At 40.6% G+C, this 25,170-nt stretch overlaps 1 protein-coding gene across 13 annotated transcripts in view; it reads left to right on the forward strand.

The window, feature by feature from the left end:
• The window catches only part of SASH1 (SAM and SH3 domain containing 1), a 531,322-nt gene that overhangs the window by 494,727 nt on the left and 11,425 nt on the right, over positions 1 to 25,170 (forward strand). For 8 of the 13 annotated variants that reach the window (XM_025149369.3, XM_025149371.3, XM_025149370.3 and 5 more), the window contains 9 exons: positions 2,470 to 2,602; positions 6,673 to 7,508; positions 12,068 to 12,139; positions 14,660 to 14,803; positions 17,449 to 17,584; positions 18,668 to 18,837; positions 19,677 to 19,886; positions 20,598 to 20,748; positions 23,539 to 23,652. In XM_025149369.3, the coding sequence (XP_025005137.2) occupies positions 2,470 to 2,602; positions 6,673 to 7,508; positions 12,068 to 12,139; positions 14,660 to 14,803; positions 17,449 to 17,584; positions 18,668 to 18,837; positions 19,677 to 19,886; positions 20,598 to 20,748; positions 23,539 to 23,652 (1,966 nt within the window). The other 5 variants (XM_025149372.3, XM_040698182.2, XM_025149377.3 and 2 more) reach the window with 3 other exon arrangements.

Below are 25,170 nucleotides of genomic sequence, written 5' to 3' on the forward strand. Positions count from 1 at the left end.
TGGCTGCTGGAACAAAGGGTGCCGAGAGTCCTGAAATAGCAGGAAATACCATCTAGGCCTTTATTAGGGTGCACTTTTATTTATTTTGAAGTGTGGTAGGGATCTACCCTACCACCCACTTGGGTTGGATGTCACTACCTTGCATGCGGGCTATTTTGACACTTGCTTTCTCTGCAGTAGTAATGAATGCAAACATCAGATACTGTAAAAGTTTTTGTAATTGCCACTGAATCCTTGTAGAGGACATTGAGGGGGACAGGTCTTTTTTGGACACTGGTGGTACAGAATTCAGGCTGTTTGGTCTGCGCCGCAGCATTCTTATTCATCAGTGAAATCCTTGGAGGGAGGGTTTTTATCAACAGGAGCCATACAGACTGAAGGTGGATGCAAAGTAATGAAGGAAAGCAGTGGCTTAGAGTAATTGCATTTAAAATAAATGTACCTGGAGTGCAGAGTATGCATGATGGTTGCTTGCTGGGATGTGCTTAATAGACTAAGAAGTCTTGACTGAACTTGATTACAGTCAATAGTCCATTCTTCATCTTATCTAAATGTGTCTGAGGTATGTCTTGTCTGACACGTCACTAAGATGTCCCAGCCATAATCTCTGAATTAATGCTCATCTTGCTGCTTAATTTATCTTGATATAAACAAGTCTGTTACTCCTCTCTATGGCCTTATTTCTCCTGAAGGAAGATTATTAATTACCTATCCAGTCTGTACCCATAACAAATGCATTCCTGCGGCTCTTGGATGGCAGAATGGTAATTCCTACCACCATATGTTGCCCATTTGGTATTCTTTTCTTGTTTTGGAATACCAGGAAATATGAGGAAAATCTGTAATTGGCAGTGCCCTTGCAGAAAGTGACTGGCGTTTGGTCTGGCATGGCTCTGCTGGCTCTGTGAAATGTGTTCCTGCAAGGGAGACTTTCACAGCAGTGCTGAATCCTTCAGGCACTATTTGAGCCTTTGAAAATGTACTCGTGCGTGTACAACTGCTAATTGGTGTCCTGTCCTGTGGCATCCACCGTTATTACCACATCCAGATATTTAAGTGCAGTTGAAAAGCAGAGAGCACATTTATATATTTGAGCTGTCTTTTATTCAGTCTCCGGATAAGCAAAGACAGCATTCTTGTAGTAGAAGGGGAGATAGTGGCCTTTTTATTTTTTTCCTTCCCTTTTTTTGGCTCACATCTGCTGGGGATTTTTCTTTTTTTAAAGTTTAATTAAGGAGAAGGAGAAAAAGGATGAGGATGCCATGGAAACCCGGATAGCTCCACTGACAGGAAGTCACATTAAGGTTTTAGAGCCAGCCATTAGGAATGCAGTGGACTGGCTGGGTCCGTGGGTGAACACAAAGTGAGGTACGCAATCTGCACCGCACTCCAGCTGGAGCCTGCGGCACACAGGAATGTGCAGCGCACGGTGCCAGGGCTATCCTGGCCGAGCCTGAGCATCCTGCCGGCCTCCTCTCCCCTTCCCCCCACCGCCACTCGCATTCTGAACTGATTAAAACAGAGGAAGTAGCACATCGAGCGCTGAATCTGGCTCAAAAATCGAAGCCGACTTCTCGTTCACAAGGAGTGGATTGTTTCAGCTCGTTGTGTCACTGCTGCTGGAGAGGGAGAATTTGGGTTTGTTTTTTTTTTTTTGGTCTCTGCAATGTTTGATGCTTGAGGGAAAACAGCTGGAACTGAGCATACTGGATCAGATGCAAAACGAAATGGGATGCTGGGGAATATGGACTGCACTGTATATCTGAAAAGGTCAGAGTTTTCCCTTGGTCAGTGTTGGAGGAATGCTGTGTCCATCCCGATTTCAGCCTCGAGAGCCTTCAGGAGGAGTGCAGGGAGCAGGGAGGAGGAAAGGAGTTTTTCGTAACTGCAGCAGCTTGAGTGAGGCAGATGAGGTCTCCTCCTTCCTTTTCCTTCCCGTCCCTTTCTTGTGCTGCTGGTTTTGATTTTCTGGGAAGACTGAGGGAAGAAAAAGAGAAGTCGCCAATGACAGAGTTTTGGTTTGGAGAAGCTGTTTATAACCGGGTTTAAACTGCAAGTTCTGAGATGCCAGACAGAGCAGTGACTGACCCAAACCACAGGAGCGTAACTGGTATGGTAAGAAGAGCCCTGGGAAAGAGCCCTGCCTGAAACGTACTGAGAGAAGACGTGGAAGTAGTTATTACACAATGCATGGGAAGAAAGACGAGGGCAGGAATGCGTTTCAATGCCTAGAATCTTACGTTGCACAGATTTAGAAATCAAAATGGTATGTCACGCTTTCAGAAAAAGAGAAAGAAAAAAAGAGAACCCTCAGTAATTTAAATGTTTCTCTCTGACCTGGGCTGAAAATGTAACACCAGTTACAGAGCTGCATTGACACGGCGCAGCAGATGAACTGGGTTAACTTGACTTGAAGGAGCAAGCGGTGGAACAGCTACTTTATTAATATTCCCTTTGTTTCTTTGCCAGTCAAGAGAACAATCCGATGATGAAACAGAGGAGTCGGTGAAGTTTAAGAGATTGCACAAGCTGGTAAATTCTACTCGCAGAGTCAGGAAGAAACTCATAAGGGTGGAAGAAATGAAAAAACCCAGTACAGAAGGTAAAATCAACACGTATATGACTAAGCTTGTATATGTGAATACATTTTTCTGTTGAGAGGGAACAGAAGGGGGCAGGGGTGGGAAGTGTTCTGAGGGGACACTGGGAAAGGCTGATTGTCTATGATGCATGCATTACCCGAGTAATTACATTTTGGGACAGTAGAAGGAAGAAAGTGACTGGGATGTGGTTACTGCCGATCTCCTGGCATTTCCAGAGCACTGGAGAGCCCTTCATTAAGAGATTAGAACTTGGTTTATGCTGCATGCCCCACACTGTAGAGGGAGTAAGAGTGGAAGTGATTGCAGCCGGCTGCCCTGCAGGCACTTCAGGGAGATAAGCAGAGCAGCCACTGCTTTGCTCCCATCACCCAGGCCTGTGTGACCGCTGTAGGAATGGCACACAGGTGAAGCACTTAGCAAATTTGGGGAGGGGAGTGGCTGGTGGGTAGAGCAGTTGCACTCCATGGTATCGTTCTGTGAGAAAGTACAGAAACTCCATCGGATGTTCTTGTGGGATAGCTGCTGCCTCACATAACGTTAACTCCTCATTCAGGAGGAGCCTGCTTGCAGTTTGGCTCCTGAATGAGCCGTGCTGCCAAGGGAGAGGGGGAGTGGAAGAGAGAGTGGAGGAGGAGGGTGGGGAAATGGGAAACAGAGTTCAGCCCCTGGGAATGCCGTGCTGCAAAATTAACTCCGGATGACCTGTATCTGTGTGTGAGCACTCAGACTGAAGTAGCCTGAGCCTCAGAGTAGCCTCTCTGCAAAGCCCTAATTGAGTCCTTCCTGGAACTGTGGGTACCTGTCTACGTTAGTGTCCTTCCCAGGGTCATACACCATGACTCCCCTCAGCTTTGTAGTGAGCTGAGGCATATTGTATTTCCTTCTGAGTGTATTTAAGGAGAATACATGCATCTTCTCGGGTATGTGGCAGGAAGCTGTTGGCAGTTTTATAATCTGTCCGAACTCTCCCATGCATAATGGTTGTGTAACTAGCTGGAGTGAAAGGCTCAGCCACCTCAGGGCTCTGCACCGGGCAGCTATCTTGGTCTGAGGAGGTTTTTATCATCTCGTAGGGGAGATGAAGAGGGCATAAATCTGGGAAGCAAAAGCATGTTTTATGAGAAGAGTTGGACAAGACAGGGCCATTTTTCCCCCTGCTCTGAGGGGATGCCAGAGATGCCTTTCCTACCTTGGGAAAAAGCTGCAGGGAGCAATCAGCCAGAGACCTCAGGAGTGGGAGCAGCTGCAGAAGCTGGCAGCTGAGAAGTTGCAGGGCGTGCAGGTGCCTTCCTGCAGTTTGACCAGGTTTCTCTTCAGCTTGTTAACTGTCTGGTTTGCTCTCAATTCCCTCTCTCTCAGTGCTTCACTTGCAATTCTATTTCATCTCCTTATTTCCATTTTTTCCCCTCAGTCTTTCAGTATGTGTCCCAGTTCTTTCCAAATTTTTTCCACTGAGTTTTTCCACCCGTACTCCTCACAGAAAAATAACTGAATTAACTCAAAAAATAAAAATAAAAAAAAAATCTTACTCTGCTTCCTTCTTTCTCCATCTCCTGTCCATCTTCTCTCTTCTAACTCTAGGCTTTTCTGAATAATTCATCTAAAACTCAGAGATTTTATCTCGGCTAGCATTTTTTTGGTACATTGTCTCCTGACAATTTCCATAGCACAAAAATAATCTTGTTAAATAACAATGTGGATTTCTTATGCATCGCTTCTACATAAATAGAAGGCCCTGTAAGTAGCCTGTTACACATTAGGAATAGATATCGGTTGTTTTTTGTTTTTTTTTTCCAGTAAAGTCTGGCCACACAAAAGTTTTCATACAGTGTATTAAAAGTGCTTTATAAATACTGCCCATCCTCACATTTTGTAATGTAGGTCTGTATCCTTGTTTGAACTTGCCAGAGAATTCTGCAGTATCACAGATAATACTGTGGTCAGATTTGGGGATTTCCATCTGCCATTCCAGTTTACCTGTGGTTGACTGAATTGGTTCTTGAGCTGTTTGTTGCTATAATTTAAGGCAATATATAAGCATGAAGTTATGTGAAATCCTAGATGGCCAGATTTTTGAGAGTTGGATATCAAATTTGATATGGTAGCATCAGTGTAATTGCAGTAAATTTGTGGATGTTCAACAGCTTTTGTCCAAGCATGACAATAAGCTTGGTTTGAAAACTGACATGAAATTCCCCAGAAGAAAGATTCCTCATAATCGTTCCCAGAAATTCCTTCTCAAAGAAGAAGAACTTTGCCAAAATTCCATATACATTTCCATTGTTCTTAAAGAAAGGCATCCTAGTCCGAGATCCTTCTCACATGTTTCTACTGTTGAGGAATAGTAGAATATTTATTGCACTAAATATAAGTTTTGGTGATCTGATGGTCACTAGAATGTGCCAATATCTGAATCCACATTAAGTCTTCTCTCAGTAAGCTGAATAACTGATGGTTCTATTTCTTGGGCACCATTCTTATATAACATTTAAAAACAAATCACATCTACATCTGTGTCATTATGGCTGTGTGTCATGGACTTAATCCAAATAACATCTGTTACAGTGTTGACACAGAATGCATACTTTACAAGCTGTTTAAAAACATATTTACTTAGTGGACTAAAATTGTTTATCAGAACATATTCAGTCCCAAGACAATGTCAATTTTCCGTTCAGATTGAGAATTAGTGGAGGAAAAAGAACACATTGAACAGTCAACTAAAAGTGGTGTTAAAGTCAGTCTCCAATCTGCAGACCTACCCCAGAAAAATTCTCACGAGTAAAAGTTGTGTCAGATGTATCCACTATTCCTTCAATGTCACATTGAGTTTTGTGTTGGTAGAATAGTGTCTTAGCTTTTACAAATGAGCATCAAACATGTTTTGCCCAATGAGACAACTGAAGATGAGACAGGAAGCTTATACAAGGAAAATAATGTTCTTTTGTCTTAAATTCTTCTGCCTGTTATTGAGTGAATGAGTTTAGTAAATCATAGGTATTTTAGAAATGGTTCAAACTTGGCTCTGCTTTAGGATTATAAAAGAGGTAGGCAAAGTTGGGTTATACTGGAAATTTACAATTTCTGTGTGTGTTTCTTTTATATACCTGCAAATGCAGTAACATTTATCAAGCAGGACTGAGCAAGATGTGTACTCTTGTTACTGCACTGAATATCTGCCCCTACATTTTGCACAACAGAGAACACTAGAGAAAAATGTTTCTTAAATGATAAATGTGATAAGGAATCGCAGTTTCAGGTAGTTTTCTCCATTTGCTCTATTAGAGAAAGGAGTCCTGGCTGTTTTTCCATATCCAGTACTTGTGTTTCAAAAAGTTTTCTTCTCTTTCCATGAAGTATGTATTTAATGAAAACAATGAGTTTCTGTCATTAGCAGAGCACTGTTGGAACAACCACACACAGTTTTGACCTACTTTCTTTTTTACTTTACATCTGTAAATTCTGTTTAATTAAAGTTGATTCCTTTTCCCCTATCAAAATCCCAAATCTTTTCATTTCAGCCCAAAGCTCAGCTCTACAACTTTCTGGGACAGATAACTGCTTTTTGCAGAAAAAGCATTGGGTATTGGAAAACTGAACCTGGATGAACGATGCTTGTGTTTGTTTGGTTTTTTCAGTAGCAAGATATACTTCCCACCTATTGTAAAGCTGATTTTTAAGAAAGATTCTTATGCAAGTGTCAGAAGAAAAACTTAAGAAACAGATCCCAGTTCCAATGTTTCAGGGTTTCTCAGACAATTGGAGGTCTTTTTTAGCAGCAGATGAATGAGAAAAACTTAAAAGGACAATTGTTCTACTTACAGGATGCTGTAGTCTACATATTGTTATCTCATCCCAGAACTCTCACTTCACAAGTGGATGTTTCTCCTTCAGAATTACCCAGCTGCAAATACTTTCTGAGCTTCTTGCATCAGGAAATTTTTTCCTGCAATTTGAAGTGGATGGTTGTTGGTATCTTAGTTGAAAAAAAAAAAAAAAGATTTTATGGAGAAACGTCTTAGAGAATTATGAACTATGATGTGTATTGTCCTACTTTTGTCCCCTGTAGGCGTAGAGGAGCAGTCGCTTGACAACTCTGCTATACTGGATGACAGATCGGCACTTTACTCTGGAGTTCACAAGAAGCAATTCTACTTTGATGGTTCCTCCGAGAAGCAGACAGAGGATGACTCGGACTCACTTACTACTTCTCCCTCATCTAGTAGTCTTGATACATGGGGAGCTAGCCGGAAACTGGTGAAGACCTTCAGCAAAACTGATAGCCGTGGCCTTATCAAGCCTCCCAAGAAACTTGGGACATTTTTTTCTTACCCAGAAGATGAGAAGACCCAGAAAGTTTGCCGCTCCTTGACAGATGGGGAGATGAAGAAGAGCCTCGGCTCACTGAGCCATGGGGTAAGTACAGAAAGCATTTGCTTTTATGACAGCAACAGGCACAAGCACCATCTTCTGGTGTCCCTGGAGGAGATTCAGAGTGTAAGGAAGCAGATCCGATTGAAGAAAATGGATACTAACTATTCCTGTTCCAGAGCTTTTCTTTGCCAGCGCCCTGCTAGGAAAGGAGCATCCGCCACAACTTGCGACCTACAATTACTGCGGCACAAAGTGAAAGGGGGTGGAGGTTGTGGCTTCCCAAACAGAAGGCTACGAGGGCGCACTTCTGTCAGCGAGTTCAATATTACCTATGTGGTGGAGAGGAGCCTGTACAGTCACCTCAACCTCTCACAGCTGGTGCGTCCCGTTACTGACAGGACCCTGAGCAAAGCTGACAAGCAGGACCTGAGGAGATGCCTGCTAGAGGAGGATGAGGAGGCCAAGAGGAAGTGGGCTGCCACAGTGGATCGTTGTACTAAAAGGGTTCTCTTGAGAATCCACCAAAAGTCTGTGAGTCAAAGAGTTTACATGAAGGCGGTCTTCCAATTTCTGTGAGGTTGCAGTCGACTCTGTTTCTACTGTATACTGTTAAGTAAAACATAGTGCTTCTCCTGCTTTCCTTGCCATTAGGAAAGCTTAAGCACTGGAATTCAGCTATAAGGAGAGAATATGCCCTTATACCATGAGGGGTTTGATATAATCAGACAAGAGAGATTTGTTGAGTCTGTGAGAGAGAGCAAATATGACAAAATGCTGCTTTTTTAAAATTCCCGTAGAATGTAAATTGAGATCACTTATGAAAAGCTTTGAGATATTATAAAAACTTTTTTTTACAGTGCTTTGGAAGTCAGCATCCTTTTAAAGGCATACTGAGAGAGTTACAAAATTTTCAGAGGATTGAGGCATGCTTAGTTAATTGTGCTCAGTTTCTCTCCGGCCCTATGTCACTGCCTTATACTGGCCCTTCCCCATTCAGCTCGCATCTCATCGAAATGCCCACCCAGCTCTGTAGTTTCTGTCAACACACAGGTGCAGAAGGACAGGGAGTTTTGATATTATCTAGACACTACCCTCCTGGTTGCTGCTCACCACATCAGAAGTGTCCCTTCTGCTCTTTTCCTGGCCACTGCTGCTCCTTTTTTGCATGAGGTGAAGGTGTTATCTTCCATGAGAGGAGTGTGGAAAAGGATCAAAAGGAGACAAAAAAAAAAAGTGGTACCATACAACGGAAAATTAAATAATTTGAGCACACAAGAGAGACCCAAAGGCTCTTCCTGGCAGTATGACTTAGCTTTGACAATTCCCTTCACCATGATGTTGAGTTTCCTGGGAACTTACCTTTGGGGCCAGCCAGATTTCCAAAGCTGAAATAGCTAACTCTCTTTTCTTGTTGACAGTGTGGATATATTCCCTAAGTCAGTGGCTGGAAACAGCAGTTCACTCATAACATTAAGCAAGATATTCCAGTGAAGATTACATTAGAAAAAAAGCTCTTCCTCTTGAGTTACAGATTTTATTTTGAGAGGCCTACTTCATTTCTTCAGGTGTGAGGTATTCTCAATATGAGTCACAGCCTTGTTCTTCTGAATTATGTGTGGGACCTGACCAAATCCTTGTGGTACACTTTTTGCTCTATGGACCTGAGATTAAGGATTTATTTCCTACCCAGTGCCATTAATCAGCTTCTTCAGTATTTCTTCTGCTGTAACTGCTTTTCCTGCCACTGACATGATAGTGTTTATTTTCCTAGCCATACTCAGAAGACATGACTTTCCCTTAATGATAGTATAATGATAAAAGAAGCCTGATTTGTCCTTCTGAGGGTTGAACAGTAAGTAGGTGGTATCTCAGGCAAAAGAGCATACTTGTATGGGCTAGAGATGCTGCATTGTTTAAAAATGCTTTCTAAGGCTGTCTTTGTAAATACGGACACCAGCAACAGGCTTTTCAGTTCTTCTAGAAAGTAGTCTTAACTACAGTCATTTCATTCTGAAAACCACCTGGAATTACTTCTGCTTATTCACAGAGATACAATCAGAGAAGAAATGGATAATTTTGTTGTTGTTGTTGAGGAACTCCTATGTTAACTGCCTCTCCAGCCTCATTTAAATGAAATAAATGGTGGAGGCACACTGCACTTATAAGCTTTTTCACTGCACTTCCTGAAACTACAGAAAGCTAGCAAACTTCAGCTAATGCCACTCCTTCCTAGAAACACTTAATGTTTGTTTGCTGCAACCTCAGGGAAATTGCAATGCCTATGTATTCAGTGGAATTGGTCACTCTGTCTTGCCTTGCCATTCATTTTTGTCATTTATTATATTTGTTTCAGTGACCTGGACATGCATGGAATTTTCAAATAGCATCAGTTTTTCTTTTCTCCCAAAAATATAATACTTTGGATTGCATGGCCATTCCATTGAATATCCCTTTCCTCATCCACAGACCTTTTGTTTGGTACATAATTTCCAGGGTCATTACTGGAACTGAAGGCAGAAGATGATGTTAAATGTATGGAAAGGTCTGTAATGAAAGAATAAGAGTCCTTAATGTGGTACGTGTATTCAGAAGCTTTTAACCAACAGATGTTTTGATCTCGTGAGGCTGCTGTAGGAGGAGCTTTGGCTGGTTTGATAGATGAGTTTGCTCAGAGTAGTTGCAGATGTCCTTTCTTCATTGTTGGGATTACCATATGCTGCAGGATTATTTATAATGGACTCTTTACAGGACAACATTACTCGCAGCTTAACGTGTTGTGCTTTAAAAAGCGATCTTATTGCTTGTTGTTGATCTCAAATTATGGCACTTTTTTGATGTGTGTGAGGCCTAGACGAAGCTGGCTTTGAGTTTCAGTAGCTGTGATGGGTACAACACTCTGTCAAAGTGTTAAAGAAGACTGGTGGTTTTCAGGTGGTGAGTCTTCCCAAGTACACACTCAAAGGACTAACTGGGCAATCCTTTGTAGTTCTCATCTTATGCTTAGAGTGTCTTAAGCTGAGATTTAAAGTGTCTTTGAAGTTATTGTCTTGAGTAGTTCAGGCCCTAAGAATTTACAGTTAAGTTGCTGATTCTTTGCCTCCTGATTGTCTCACATCTAACTCTTAACAGAATACTAATAACAGAGATATGACTATCTCAAAACCTCTTCTTAGAGCCCAGAGTTGAAGCTGTACAAATAAATTGTATCTGCCATGCTCTTATTTTCCTGGATTGCCCTTTTGACAAGACCAGTTGTTTGAGTTCTGTGCATCTGGTTGTTCTTCGGATAGAAAAATAGCCAAAGACTTGACCTTTTGGATTGCAAGGCAAAAGATGGATTCTCTGATCCCCCTAAGTGGCTGGTCTTTGGTGCTACCAAAGCTTTAGTAGAAACTAATCTGTTACACAGTCTGGTTTTGGCTGTAGAAATGTGACTGTATTGAGTTTGGTTGCCTTCTACTCTTGGGAGGAAAATGTAGTAGTGTTGATTTCCTTTTTCATGAAGGATGATTATGATAAAGTGCTTCTGCGCATTCAGCGAAAACTTTAGTCACTCAAGTGATTTTACCACTGCAAATACGATATACTTTCTCTCAGAAGTAGCAGAGCTGCCATATACCACTAGGGGTGTGATTGTAAATACATGATCTGGAATTAGGGCTTACTGAATCACTGGGACATGATGCTTATGGATAACTGGGGATTGTTTTTTTCACTCCTTTTACCAAGTTCTTACCCTACAAGACCCCTGGCACTTTACAGAATCACAGGGGTTGGAGGGGACCTCAAGATCATCGAGTCCAATGCCTCTGATAAAGCAGGTACCCTGTAATAGGTTGCACAGGTAGGCATTCAGATGGGTCTTGAATGTCTCCTTCTATGGAGATTCCACAACCTCTCTGGGCAACCTGTTCCAGTGCTCTGTTACCTCTGCCGTAAAGAAACTCTTCTGTATGTTAGTACAGAACTTCCAATGTACAAGTTCTAGGCCATTACTCCTTGTCCTCACTACGCACCACTGAGAAGAGCCTGGCCTCATCTATTTGCCTCCCACCTTCCTTTAGATATTTATAAACATTTATCAGATTTCCTCTCAGTCTTCTTTTCTACAGGCTGAGCAGACCCAGGTTACTCAGCTTTTCCTCATATGGGAGGTGCTCCAGGCTTTTAATGTTCTTTGTGGCCCTCCGCTGGACTCCTTCTAGGAGATCCCTCGTGGTTCTGAACTTGGGAGCCCAAACTGGGCATAGTATTGTAAAGGTGGCCTCACCAGGGCAGAGTAGAGGAGGAGGATCACTTCCCTTGACCTGCTGGCCACACTCTTTTTAATGCACCTCATGATACCGTTGGCCTTCTTGGCTGCCTGGCCACACTGCTGGCTCATGGCCAGCCTGTTATCCACCAGGACCCCCAGGTCTTTCTTCACAGAGCTCCTCTCCAGTAGGTCATCCCCTAACCTGTACTGACGCATGCAGTTATTCGTCCCGAGATGCAAGACTCTACGCTTGCTCTTGTTAAACCTCATCAGATTCCTCTCTGCCCAACTCACCCAGTCTGTTCAGGTCTTGTTGAATGATAGCACAGCCTTCAGGTGTGTCAGCCATTTGCCTGTATTTCTGTGGAAGTTAAGTGTGTACAGCTATTCCCAGAAGGTAGGTTATCCAATGCTTTAAAATATTGGTGGTTCTCTGTTTCACTGCTACTGTGAAGTAAATTATGAAGGCAGATGAGAGTGCTGAGGTGAAGTTGCTAACAATCTGGAAAACTTGATGGATAACATCAACAGTTTCTTCAGACTAGAAAGTCTTCTTTCTTTTAAAAATCAACAGTAGGCAATAGATGACTCAATGGCAGCAGACTCTATGCCAAGGGGTTGTCTCTGGAAAAGACAGATGACTCAAATTGCTTTTAAGAGCATTCTAGATTTATAATCTCCCATCCTTTTGTTTCTTTGTTTGTTTGTTTCCATTTTTGCAGATATATGTGTTTTCACTGGTGTTCTCCAAATCACAATATTGTGAGTGAGCAATCACTGTGATAAAACTGTTTCCATCATTTGATGTTTTTTGTTGTTTTTTTTTTTTTTGCAGAGAACCTGCAGCTTTGGAGGATTTGACTTGACAAATCGTTCCCTTCATATTGGAAACAATTCTGACCAAATGGTGAGTATAAGACAAAAAAGCAGAGGCTTGAAATAGCATAAAATGAAATGAGCAATGGAGTTATAATAGACTGAAGTGTAATTTAGGTCCGTAATAGCAGTTTAAGAATCCAAGAAAGTAAAGTGTCTTCGTTAACCACAGACTTCCTTAGCTTTGAGAATAACATATCCACCCATATCCAAGTACGTATAAGTATTTATATACTATGTTGTTAGGAGGCAAGAACAAGTGATCAAAGTACAGATCTGGGGGGCATATCTGTGAACTATTCCTGTGTCTGACTTCCTCATAACATCACTTCAGGCAAAACATATGATTACTATATCCTATTGGTAAAGCTTTTTTGAAATAATGAGGCCAACTTCATTCAGTGAAGATCTGTAGATTATTTGGGTAGAAGTCACACGATACGGATTATTTCTTTTCTCATTGTATTTAAGAGTACTGGAGTAGACCAGAACCCCATTGTTCTGGGTGCTGCACAATTGATCTCAGAAATCTTTGTCTTTAAGAGAGCTTTATATGTATAATAAAAGAACTCTCTGGAGGAATGATTCCATTTTATGTTACTGTTGCTGTTGGTCAGTCCATAGCCAAAAATAATACAACAGAAACGAGCCAGAACATTTTATCAAATGAAATTGTCAACATATTTTTTTCTTTTTGTCCATATATTGTTTTGTTTCTGTTTTAACTTTGGCTCCGTTAACTTCTTTGTTCACTTAAATAAAACATAAATTTCAGAGCAGTCTATATGCTAGCATTTAATGAGCTGATTGGGCTTTTTTTTTGGTGCTAGTGGTTTGAGGTTTTTTGTTTCTTTGCTTTTTGCAGGATTTGTATTTATTTATTTGGTTAGTTGGATAGTTTTGTTTGGTTTTAACGTCATAAATTCCCTTTTCATCATCCAAAACTGTTAGTGGATATTCATCATTATATTCATCAAGTTTCAGCTCAGTAAAACAGTTCAAACATGCACTGATAATCTTTAAACATAGATAATTTGGCATGTTCGTACCATGTTTTTGATATAGGAAAGCATGAAGTCTAGTGGTTTTCCTACTAACACCAGTGGTGGGACAGGCACAGAGTCCCAGACTAGTGAATGCAGATCAAGGTTGGGTTGGACTTGTTGAAAACATTTTGAAGTCCATTAACCTAAACATGTTGGGTGTGTTGGATTGTTTTCTTTTTCCAGAAAGGTAAAGCAAATAGTTGTCCTTAATTTCTGTTGAAAGACCAAAAGTTATCAAAGAAGTTATGGTCACAACTTGTAAAGGAAAAAATGTTAGGATGTTCATTAATTAGTTGTCAGCTGACCTTCAGATAAACTTTTTGACAGAACATCAGTAAAGTAAGTATAGAGTATAAGCATAGGGTGTAAGTGTAGGGAAAAAAATAGATAACTCATTTATGTAGAATGCAGTGTACACTTATTTTAGTGTGTGTTACTTTGTGTACCTATATTTTCTTCTAAAGGATTATTGAACCAACTCAGAGACCAAATTCAGTTGTCAGCCTGACCGCTACTGATCAGATTTTGATCCTTTTTGCATTGTGATTTTTGTTGCATCTGTGCCAATGGAAGTGGTGGTAGTAACTCTTATAGGGATGCCTTGCTGTAGTTCCTGAAATAATGTAGAATGAAGTACTGTGTTTATCATGCTGCCTAGAAAATATGAAAAAGGGCTGAGTCATATAAATTCTTCAGTGTTAGCTGATCCACAGTAATTCTTTGCATGCACTTGTGGTGTAAGTAAATACTGGGTATCTTAAGCTAGTTTAGAAAAGGTTAAATACGTTCAAAGCAGCTGGCTTTTGTTGCTATATGTGGACCAGCTAATTTAGTTTGGTAGCAACCTGTGTACATGTCTCAAGAAGGTGCTAGTGCAACCTTTTCCAGAAATTGTGGATCTGGTGTCATTTTTGCTTTTTTTTTGTTTGTTTTAAATAAAACCATAAAGATGCTCATCAAGAGAGGTTAGCTGAATGCCTGTCTGAAAATAGAAGGTAAATTTGAGTAGCCAAATAAAGGCGTGTATGTATGTATATCTATATATAAAGGTGTGTATGTGTGTGTGTGTATATATATATATATATATGGCTGGTGTCTCATGCATAAATATATTGCTAGTGTCTCAAAAGTACCCTGAGTCCTGTTAAGCTGTAACACTATAGTACTGACCCACATGAGAAAAAACTGCTGTTGTATGTCCCATCGGTAGGGCTTAGCTTGAAATTGTTGAGTTCTCCTGTCACATCACCTACTTACTTGAAACTCAAAGGAATAGAGGCACGCTAACACACCCCACCACCATCTACACAGTATCTACAGGAAAGATTACCAGTCAGACCTTAACAGTGAGGTAGGGCAAACTGCTGCAGCGCTAGCACAACGTCTCAACAGTGAATTTAAAGCAGTAAACAGGACACGTCCTGTGTCTGCCTGGGTACCTCTGTTGGATTGTCAAAAAATTATATTTTGCATTTTATAGGCATAAATCCTTTTTTATTTAACAGGGCAAAGAAGGTGACTTTGTTTATAAAGAAGTAATCAAATCACCCTCTGCCTCCCGTATATCTCTGGGCAAAAAGGTGAAATCTGTGAAAGAAACCATGAAGAAAAGGATGTCTAAAAAATACAGCAGCTCTCTGTCTGAGCAGGTATGTAAGATCTGCAGTGGACTCTACTTAATAGCACAGAAGTGATAATCGATATTGATTACCATGCTTCAAGGTATTACAAGGCATCAGTAAAGAAACTTCTAACAAGAGTACGTGCTGTGGCTTGTTCCTGTGTTCTCATAAAAGCCCTCACTGTGAGATGGCTTCTTACAGAAGCACAGCCATGAAAATGCATTTTCAGATTTTCATTCGAGTAGCTCATCAGTAGAAGCCTGTGGTTGATGGCATTACACATCTTGCTCTACATTTCCATCTCTATCTATCATCATTATTTATTAGGAGAACTGTGACACAGGGTCAAAGAAATATATATTAATCTGCAACTTACACCTTAGTTTAAAATCCCAGCATAACTTCACACTCGTAGTGCCTCAGTGCTGTTACAGATCTGTTCTCCAGTATACCTTGCTTACTGTAGCAGCTTATTAAAACTGATGCATAATGCAGTCAGAAGATTTTCGTATTATTCTTTCATTATAGAGTTTTGTCTTAAAGGAAAACCTGAAGTACATTAATTTTAAATAAGACTTTGAATTTTAGTGATCTAGGAACAATCGCTGTCTTTTTCTGCAAACATCCCTTTTGATATACTTTGGATTCTTTGTTCTGGTGGAGTGTCAAACATTCTCCAGTGTTTGTTTAAAACCACTGAAATGTGTAAGTAATAGCTGAGGAAACCATTGAAATGTGTAAGTAATAGAAGAGCTTTCTCTGGCAGACATTGCCCCCAAGTGGCCTCTTACCAGTTGCTGGATGGCCAGGAATGCTTGCAGTAAGAGGAGCAGAAATGGAAGTGGAAATGTCGTGCTGCACCAGAGAGAGTGTTTTAGTATTCATGCAAAATACTGTTGGTCAGAGAAGGAACTACAGTTAATAAGATTCAGGATAACAACTCCAAACTGCAAAATCTGGAGATGGCATAGCAGGCGGAGATGTGACCAGATCTGTGCAAAGCACAGCAACATTAGAATTCCTTTTCTGTGGGACTGTCAGCCCTACTTGTTCTTAACAAGAGACAGTGCCACAGTTATGGTTACATTTCATTCGTATTTAAGACATTTTTGGTCTAATGGTATAATTCAAGATGCTTTGACGTCTGACTGGCCTTAAAGTGGCCCTCTTGAAAGTCTTTCTAAGGAAGGGATACGGTGAGAAATCAGTTTACAGTGGGTTAGCAACACTTGTGCTCTCTAGCTCTCTCCAGGATTGACTTGACCTCTGAAGTCATATGCTGTGATGACTTTTTTCTGATGATTCCGCAGCATGCAAATAATAGGTTTCATCTAAAAGCTTCAGCACATCAACACAAAAAGCTTTTCTTGCTTGCAAGCTAAGCTGCTTTTGTTTTCCAACTTTTTGGCACAGTCATTTTAGAATATTCTCTTTCTGGCATGACTCAAACTATGCCAGTATCCCAGCCTGCATTCAACGAAAACAAGCAAAAATTGCTCTGGCCACAAGTAATCTGCTGCTTTGCTTTAACTGTGTGTCACAGTGGCTAACAGAATTTCAGGTTAGGAAAGACCATTTGGATTTTCTGCAGTGCTTAACTGAATGAAAAAAGAAATTGCTTGCCTATTGCATAAGTAGCAAAATAATTTCTCTATTTATGCATTCATGTTTATGTATATTGTCTGTGTGTATATTATGCATAGTCTGCATTTCCTAGTTGGTGTTTTCCTTGGTAAATGAAGAAAAACATTAATTAACTGCAAAATGTACATAGGTCACTCTGAAAGTAATACCTCCTATTTATTCCCATGGAAATTACAACAGGTACAAAGAGCACAATAACACTATCTGATAGAGCAAATTCACAGCTACAAAACACTATTCTTCAATGTAGTCACCACCATTTGTTATGCATTTTCACCAACAATGAAGGAGAGCCTGCATACCACAGTCATCAAAATCTGCATGGCCATGCGGATCCTGGCTTGTTTTTCACATTACTGTCACCACTGCTAAAATGCACCACCCACAACCTCCACTGTGCTCACATCCACTGGATGTTTTTCTGCGTGGAGGAATTGAGTTCTACACCTTTGCTTCATGCGTACTTCCATGTCAGACACCATTTAGTCAGACTGCCCCTCTGCTGCCGTCTGTCACACAGTAACAAAATGTAATGGAATATCATTGGGGAGCTTCAACCTCTACTGCTGTACCAATGCAATAATAGAGGAGGCATTACTTTCAAGGCAGCCTTTGTACTTTGCTGGATGTGTCTGATTTGTATTGACTGATTTGTTTGTATTCACCCTTGTACATAATCCTGAGTCAGAAAGCTGAATTTGACTTGAGCTGTTTGGAAGTAGGGCTGATAAATATATATATATATATATATATATATAACGAGTTTTTAAATCTTTGAATTTGGAGTTTTGTGTATTATTTCTTTCTACTTAGAGCTGTAGCTTTTTCAGACTGCTGTGCTTGCCATCGTGCCTAATAAAGTGGGGTGTCTGCCACAACTGAATACCACTAATTAAGTTGATAAATGTGAAAGCTTTCCTCCTGTCTGGTAAAGAGCAGGAAAATACAAGAAGTTCTCAAATGTGAATGAGCAGCTCCTGCCAGTGCTTATGTTCCCTTATCAAACAAAATGGTTCAATGCTTTTCAGGAGTCGAGCCCTGGAGTCATACCGGGTTCTCCGCAGTCGCCGCCGCCAGACACTGACTCTCTGGACAAGCCCAAGCTGAAAGCTGGTGGTTCAGTTGAGAGCCTGAGGAGTTCCTTAAGTGGTCAGAGCTCAATGAGTAAGTCTTGTTGTAATTGCGTTGCTCCACATCTGTGGCTGCAAGCAGCAGAGATCTCCACAGTAAACAGAATCAGAGAAAAGCAAAGGAGGGGCAGTGATTATAAGTAGAAAAAAAAACAAACAATAAAAACCAAGGGTTAGTCACTAAGGTTTTACAAAGGACTGTAAGCTGTTCAGTGCAGAGACCATTTTTGCTTTGCATTTATGCAGAGCCCTGGAAAAGTGAAATCCCCCTTTCTGGCTTCATCTGCAGGGTCCTGCTACTGTAATACAGCTGGCTTAAGGGAGAGCTACAGCCATTCGCCTGTAACACTGCAGTGAGAGTGCTTTTTCCATTCCAGATAAAGGGTCACTAGAGGACAGGCGTATCTTTACGCTAGACTTCTCCTGAGAACTCCTACTGGGGTTTTTTTTCATTTCCCTCTGGAGAGATGTTAAGGTTTTCTCATTAACTGGATAGATAAATATTATTTAAAACCTCTCTGGTTAGGATTGTCTCTAGCATAACACAGAACTCAGGCAGGATGCAGATGGGGTGAATTTGCTTCTGTGAATTACTAATAGAAGCCAAGAACATACTGGGGTAAAACACTGAAGAGAATGCTCAATTTTTAAATAACTGAAAGTGTATTCTGAAAATAATCTTCTTAATATCAATACAAAGTGTTGCCAGAAAACTGCACATGAAGGGTATTCTGGAACCTTCATACAGAATTCAAAGCTCACATCAGTATGTTTTTTTCGGGTTTTTTTTAACGGGCAGAACTTTGCAGAAAGATGATGTTGCCTATGGTGTACTACAGATGAGGCAGTAGTTGATCAGCTCCTCAGTTAAATATTGAGGAAATGAATTTGGAAAAACAGGTGTGCAGAGTAGATTAACTAACCTTCCCACCACAGGTGTGTATAAGGTATAGCATTTAAGGTGTTTTAACTTCCCTGACAATGTTTTCTAGAAAAAAATCCACATTTCCTAGGAAGCTCTGACTGCTCTTTTGAACTTGTCTCTGTTAATGAACTTTCTTAACAAGGAGGTTTTTTTGGTGTGTTCTGATAATGTCTGTCATGCACGCATGCTTAGGTGGTCAGACAGTGAGTACAACAGATTCCTCAACCAGCAACAGGGAGAGCGTGAAATCAGAAGATGGGGATGATGAAGAACCTCCCTACAGAGGACCCTTCTGTGGAAGAGCCAGGGTTCACACTGATTTTACTCCAAGTCCTTATGATACAGACTCTCTGAAGCTCAAGGTACCAGCTGTGTTTGTTTTTAAGGGATCATATGTTTATTTAGGCAAAGCTCTTACTTGAACAATTTTTTGCGAGAGCTCTACAATTCTTTCTCTTCTAATGAGGTTACATGTGGGTTTCTTAAGCTTCTTAATTTGTCTTTTTCTGTTGCATTAAAGAGTCGCTCAAATTGCAGCAAAATATGGCAGAATGTATTAGAATTTCCACACAGGTCGGCAGCTTTAGTTTCTGGGGAAAAGTATATGATGCACATTAATTTGTCTTCTGCAAGATTTTCTTGGAAATATTGGAAACATACTTTGCATTCTGCAATGAGCTAGTCAATCAGTAGAACTATTTTCACAATCAGTGGAAGCAATATGGTTGTACCTACACACTGTGTCCTTTAGAAACATCTCAAATAATGAATTTCAACCACGAGCTGTTATGAGATCTGTGCAAGATTTGTGTCCTTGCACACTGAGTGGTCTGAGACCGTTCTTATTTGCACCAGTTTAAGGCAGTTGCACCACATAGAGACATCTGTATGAATTAGACTGTAAGTGGGTTTGTGAATCTGAAGAGTCGTGGTCCATTCCATTCTACTGTTGACTTGCACTGTGATCCTAGGCACGTCACTTAATTCCCTTTGGTCACTGCTCCCTTTGTGAATAAAGTGTAAGTGGGATATCCTTGTAAAAGGTCTGATTAACCTTTTAAAAACTGAAGAATTTTTTCCCTTCTGCGTACTGTGCTTTGTCCATTCTGTGTACATGAAAAACTAAGGGAAAGTGATGTGTTTGCCTGAATATCCATCACAAAATGTGCCTCATTGACTTTCTTGCATCTTCGGTCTGCAGAAAGGTGATATCATTGACATCATCAGCAAACCCCCCATGGGCACTTGGATGGGCCTATTGAACAACAAAGTTGGCACTTTCAAATTTATCTATGTGGATGTGTTAAATGAAGAGGAAGAGAAGCCGAAGCGACCCACCAGGAGACGCCGAAAAAGCAGACCACCCCAACCCAAGTCAGTTGAGGATCTCTTGGATCGCATCAACTTAAAGGTCTGCATTTTCTCTCTGTTTACCCTTCAGTTTTGCTTGTGGGATGAGGGCCACACTTTTGGATTTGTTAGTTTTGAAGTTGTTCATCAGATTCATAATGTGAATGTGACCCTACTTAACGGAGTCAGGTCTTAGCTACAAAATGAAAATAGCTAAGGCCAAGCATAACTCCCATCAGGCTTGATGAAGTGCTTCTGGCTTGTAAGATGTCCGCGGGTTGTATCTGCCCAGAGAGCACACTGTAGTTGTAAATCCTTGTGTACTATGGCTAAAAGCTAACACTCTTCAAAAGCAGAACCACAGTTACCCTGTGAAAGAGCGGTTTATTTTCCAAGTTCATGTTCGGGGGGCTGGAGATAAACAAGTGTGGTTTAGGTTAATATGTTGTAGTGTGCTTGTACAGAGCCGTGCTATCTTGTACATCTGAGTAGTGTGCTGTCCAGGCCAGGTAATACAATACATTCCAAATACAAAAACGTGCAGCATTCTAGTCTGGCACAGCTACTTTCCTGAACCTTGAGCAATTTTTATACAAGTTGTAATCCTATAATTTTGCTGTTATACAGTATTTTCCATTTGTGAAATTACTGATTGATTGATTGATTGATTTTTGCTGATTGTGAAAATCTCCCCTAATACTGTTATTGCCAAAATAAGTTGAATGTTGCCTAATAGCTCATTCTTCTGTTTTACCTTTTTCATTTTATGCAGGAGCACATGCCCACTTTTCTGTTCAATGGTTATGAAGATCTGGATACCTTTAAGCTTTTAGAAGAAGAGGATTTGGATGAACTGAACATCCGAGATCCTGAGCACAGAGCTGTTCTCCTCACAGCCGTGGAACATCTACAGGAGTATGATAGTACGTGGGATGTTTGAGGTTTTCAGTTTCACTGGAGCTCTACCAGCTTTGGAACACTTACAGCAGAGAACTGGTTCCCAGACTTTGACATTTTTATCTTAACCTAGTTATTTCCAGGGTCTTCTTGGGTAACAACCCTTAGATTTTTGAGGAATGACTTAAGACTTGTATTTGTTCTGCCAGAATTCTTTGTTTATGTAAGCCTTGCATACCCAGATTACTCAAATGATGTCAAATTACATCACTACGCATTAGAATTCTGATGTTCAAGAATAAATCCTGATGTAACCTACTCTAAGTAGGAAGCTGAGGCATAGAAAATAGTGAAGAAGAGACTTCTAGCTAGAGAGAAGAGATTAAGGTTATCAAGGGTGGGAAAAGCATCAAAGCCTCGAATGTTGCAGAGGAGGATAGTGTGATTTAAACTTTGTCGTTTTATCTGCACATGCATATAATTCTTGTCCTGTCTGATCTGCAAGGTTACAAAGGTAGCCTGAAGTTGCACACGCAACAATACAGCCATTTTCAAATGCAGAAAAGATTGGTTGGGTGCAAAGAGTGAAAGGCAGTGGCCCAACTGCTTAATATGCAGCAGTGCAACTCTGCCTGTAGTGCGGGTGGTCTCATGCAAGTTGTACAGGTAACAGAAAGCAGAGTAAGCTCTGACAGTTAAACTGGGTGGGATCATCCCTGCACAGGAGGAAGCAGGGTACCATCTATGTAGTAGCCAAGAGTCATGGTAGAGTAGAATCATTTATTTGAAAAGCAAGTCTTGCTTGAGACAGAAATGCAGATGCATTCAGTACCTGGTTGAAGCAACCTAAGATATACTGAATTTCCCCTCCATCCCTAAATACTGGCAGAAGTTTAGTATCCCAGAAATCAGAATCTGTGAAATGAATTCTGGAAGTACTTTATCCACTGCTTCAGTGCAAAATCCTCTGTTTTAGCTGAAGCTGCCGTAGCAACAATTTAAACAGTTGCTTATTAAGTGGGAAATGCTTGATTCTGTTATAGAGAGATTTGTGGTTGCTGACTCTGGATAGTGCTTTGTGGCCCAAGCTGTTGCTGACGTGTAGTTTGTATGTTTCTCAGAGAGGCATCCGGTCTTTCTACGCCTTTTGCCACACACCAGTAAAACAGAAACTGCAGGATTGGATTCTTTTCATTAGTATTAAAGTAGCTTTTTGCCACCTAATATGAGTTTCTTTTTAACGTTTTCAGATCTATTTAAAATGTTCACTTCTCAGAAGTAATTATTTTTTTAGGAACCTTTAATTTTGTTTTGAAAACTTGAACTATTTGATGTGGTGGCTGGAAAGTATGAATTCCAACTCCAAGTCAGGATGATGAGCAGAAAGAGTGGATGCCTGACTGCTGGAACCTGGGAGGAGCAGAAGCTCTTCTTTCTACTCCATAATTACCTTTCATTTGCTTAGAATAGAAATCAAAATAATCTTTATTTATTTCTTTCTTTTCGGGACAGGGTGGGGCAGGGAATGTAACATAAACAGAATCCTTGCATCATTAAGTTTATTTCTATTATCTTCAACTCCAGATTTAGTCCCTTTACAAAACATTGTTTCTAACTGAATGCAGTGGATAAATTCCTATAATCCTGTCTATACAGCCTGGACTGGACCACACTTGAGTGCTGGCTTCCTGACCAAGGAAGGAAGGAATTTTTGCAATCAGTCTCTTCTTTGTCCCTTCCCTGTTCCCTAGGGGGCATTATGTAACTTTGCCAGACCTATTACTGATCTTTCCTCTTGGTTCCTTTGACAAAATAGGTCAGGGTTAGGATTTTATCCTCCTTTTTTACTTTATTTCATTCTGCATCACACTTTCTGCTTTTGTTTTGAAGAAACTTTGACACCATAGGGTGCACTGTAGTTGAGATGCATTAAAAAGAGCATGGCCAGTGGGTTGCGGGAGGTTATCCGCTCCTTCTACTATGCCCTGTTGAGGCCACATCTGGAGTACTGGGCTCAGTTCAGTTCTGGGCTTCTCAGTCCAAGAAAGACAGGGAACTTCTAGAGAGAGTCCAGCGCAGGGCCACAAAGATGCTAAGGGGCCTAAAGCATCTGTCTCATGAGGAAGGGCTTAGAGCTCTGGGTCTGTTCAGCTTGGACAAAAGAAGACTGAGAGGGGATCTTATCAATACTTATTAAATATCTGAAGGGTGGGAATCAAATGTATAGGGCCATGCTCTTTTCAGCAGTGCCCAGAGGCAGAACAAAGACCCATGGGCACAAACTGGAATATAGGAAGTTCCAGAGGAACATAAAGAAAAACTTATTCGAGAGTGACAGAGCACTGGAACAGGCTGCCCAGAGAGATTTTGGAGCCTCTTTCTCTGGAGGTATTCTAAATCCACCTGGACCCTTTCCTATGCAACCTACTGTGGGGAACCTGCTTTAGCAGTTGATTGGACTAGGTGATCTCCAGAGGTCCCTTCCAATCCCTACAATTCAATGATCATTTTAAGTGGATTTAGGTGGTTTTAAATTGTAGGACTTGTACTGAGAGCAGCTGAGGGGCACACACAGCTTTCATTCATTGTGTGCGGCGCTGCTCCCTGAAACTTAAGCAGAGGCTGTGCTGTTCGGGATGAATGCCTGAGGCAGTGTTTATCCCTTTGTGATGGCTGTTGGTAATGCTTGCTCTTTTCTTATAATCTGATCTGTTATAGTTGTTCTAGCAGTGAAAATAATATAGAAACAGAAGGTTGAGAAGTTCAGCTGAAGTCTCTGTTTGCCTCTATTTTCACTGCGTTCTTATTTCCTCTAGGTAACAGCGACCAGTCAGGATCTCAGGAGAAACTTCTCATTGAAGGTCAAGGCCTAGCTGGATGCTCTCCTCGGGATTCTGGCTGCTATGAAAGCAGTGAAAACCTGGAGAATGGTATTAATGACAGCAACAAGGCTTGCAATCCTCGTAGGCTGTTTTTAATAGATACATTCTTACACTTTTTGCTCCCGTTCCTAGCTTATGCAAACTCCTTCATGCTTGAGTTTCTCCCTTACTCTGGCTGCCTCTTTCCCTCTTGGCTGGGGCCATTGGTTTTCATTTCTATCATTTCTAATGTATTTATTCGCATTTGTAGAAAACAGATCACATTTCACAAATCATTTTCTATTTTTTTGTGATCTTGAAACAAGAGATACTCTCACTGCCATTTCTGACTTCTCCACTCTTTACTGTAGTCTCATGCAGCCACGCCTCGTGTGGCTGGCTCTGCTTAGCCTTGCTAATGGACCACTGGCAATGGAAAAGTCTCCGAACTACACTGGGCTTAGGAGAATTTCTTCTAAATCTATACAAAAGCAGTTTATAAGAAACGTGCTGTGGCTTAGGCTGTTTATTATTATGATTATTATTATCTACTCAGGTTACACATTGCTTTCTCATCTGTTAAGAAGCCAGCTGCAGAAATTTATGACTTTTTAGTGTATGAATGAGTGGTCAGCAAGTTAAATAACTGAAAAGTTGGTGAGAAAATAAACTGAAATAAAAGGAAGAACTTCTTATGCTGTCAATTTAACTTACGTTGTCTTGCATCCTTGAAAGGTGATGCACTGAAAAATTACTGCGACAGGTGATAGTAGAGATTCCTTTCTATGATTATTGTGTTGACTAAGGATTGTTTACTTTAGGAGTGGCGCAAGCAATACAAATACTTGCCTAAGGATGAAATATTAAGAGGAATGAAATTACTTTGGGTTATGCTTGGTGTTTGGCATTATCAATCCAAGCTTTTGAGCCCTCAGAGGTAATCAGTTATTGAAGAAAATTGCAATTTGCTCTGAAGCTGTGTGCCTGAAATTAGCAGTGTACTAAATTCCTGAAAGCAGAGAGAATTTTTTTTAACATGAATTCTCATGCAGTAGACATACTGAAATGTAATCATAGCTTGATATATGGCATATGTGACAATTTTCTTTCCTTTTTATCCCTAGATGCCATCATAATGGTAGCTACAGCACTGAGACATTAAATTGCTGCCTGTACATTTTCCTTATTTTATATAATAAAATCTTTAGAAAGCAATTGTTATTGCCTTTCTGCTTAGATACTTACTCTTACATTTAAATTATTATTTCTGAGTTTTGCAAAGTGAAATACTACTAATGGCTTTTATATTGCTTTTCATCTATGGCTGTCTGGATCAGTTTTGCTCAAAAATGTATTTAGCAATTGTTTTGAAAAACATGATGAAAAGAATATTCAGTATGGGATTCATTCAGATATTTTGTCAGGGCTGGTTAATCTGGCATGTGCTCTCACCTTCTTTGCAAAGCTCGTGGACCATAATTGCTTACATGCGTGTTGTTTTTAAAGTAAGTTGGATGCTTGTCTAATAAAATAGGGATAATAATTTGTCTAGGATAAACATTGTAATGTGTAGATTGGCAATAATAA

The sequence above is a fragment of the Gallus gallus genome, chromosome 3 (genome assembly GCF_016699485.2).
Source record: "Gallus gallus isolate bGalGal1 chromosome 3, bGalGal1.mat.broiler.GRCg7b, whole genome shotgun sequence".
NCBI classification, from domain to species: Eukaryota; Metazoa; Chordata; class Aves; order Galliformes; family Phasianidae; genus Gallus; species Gallus gallus.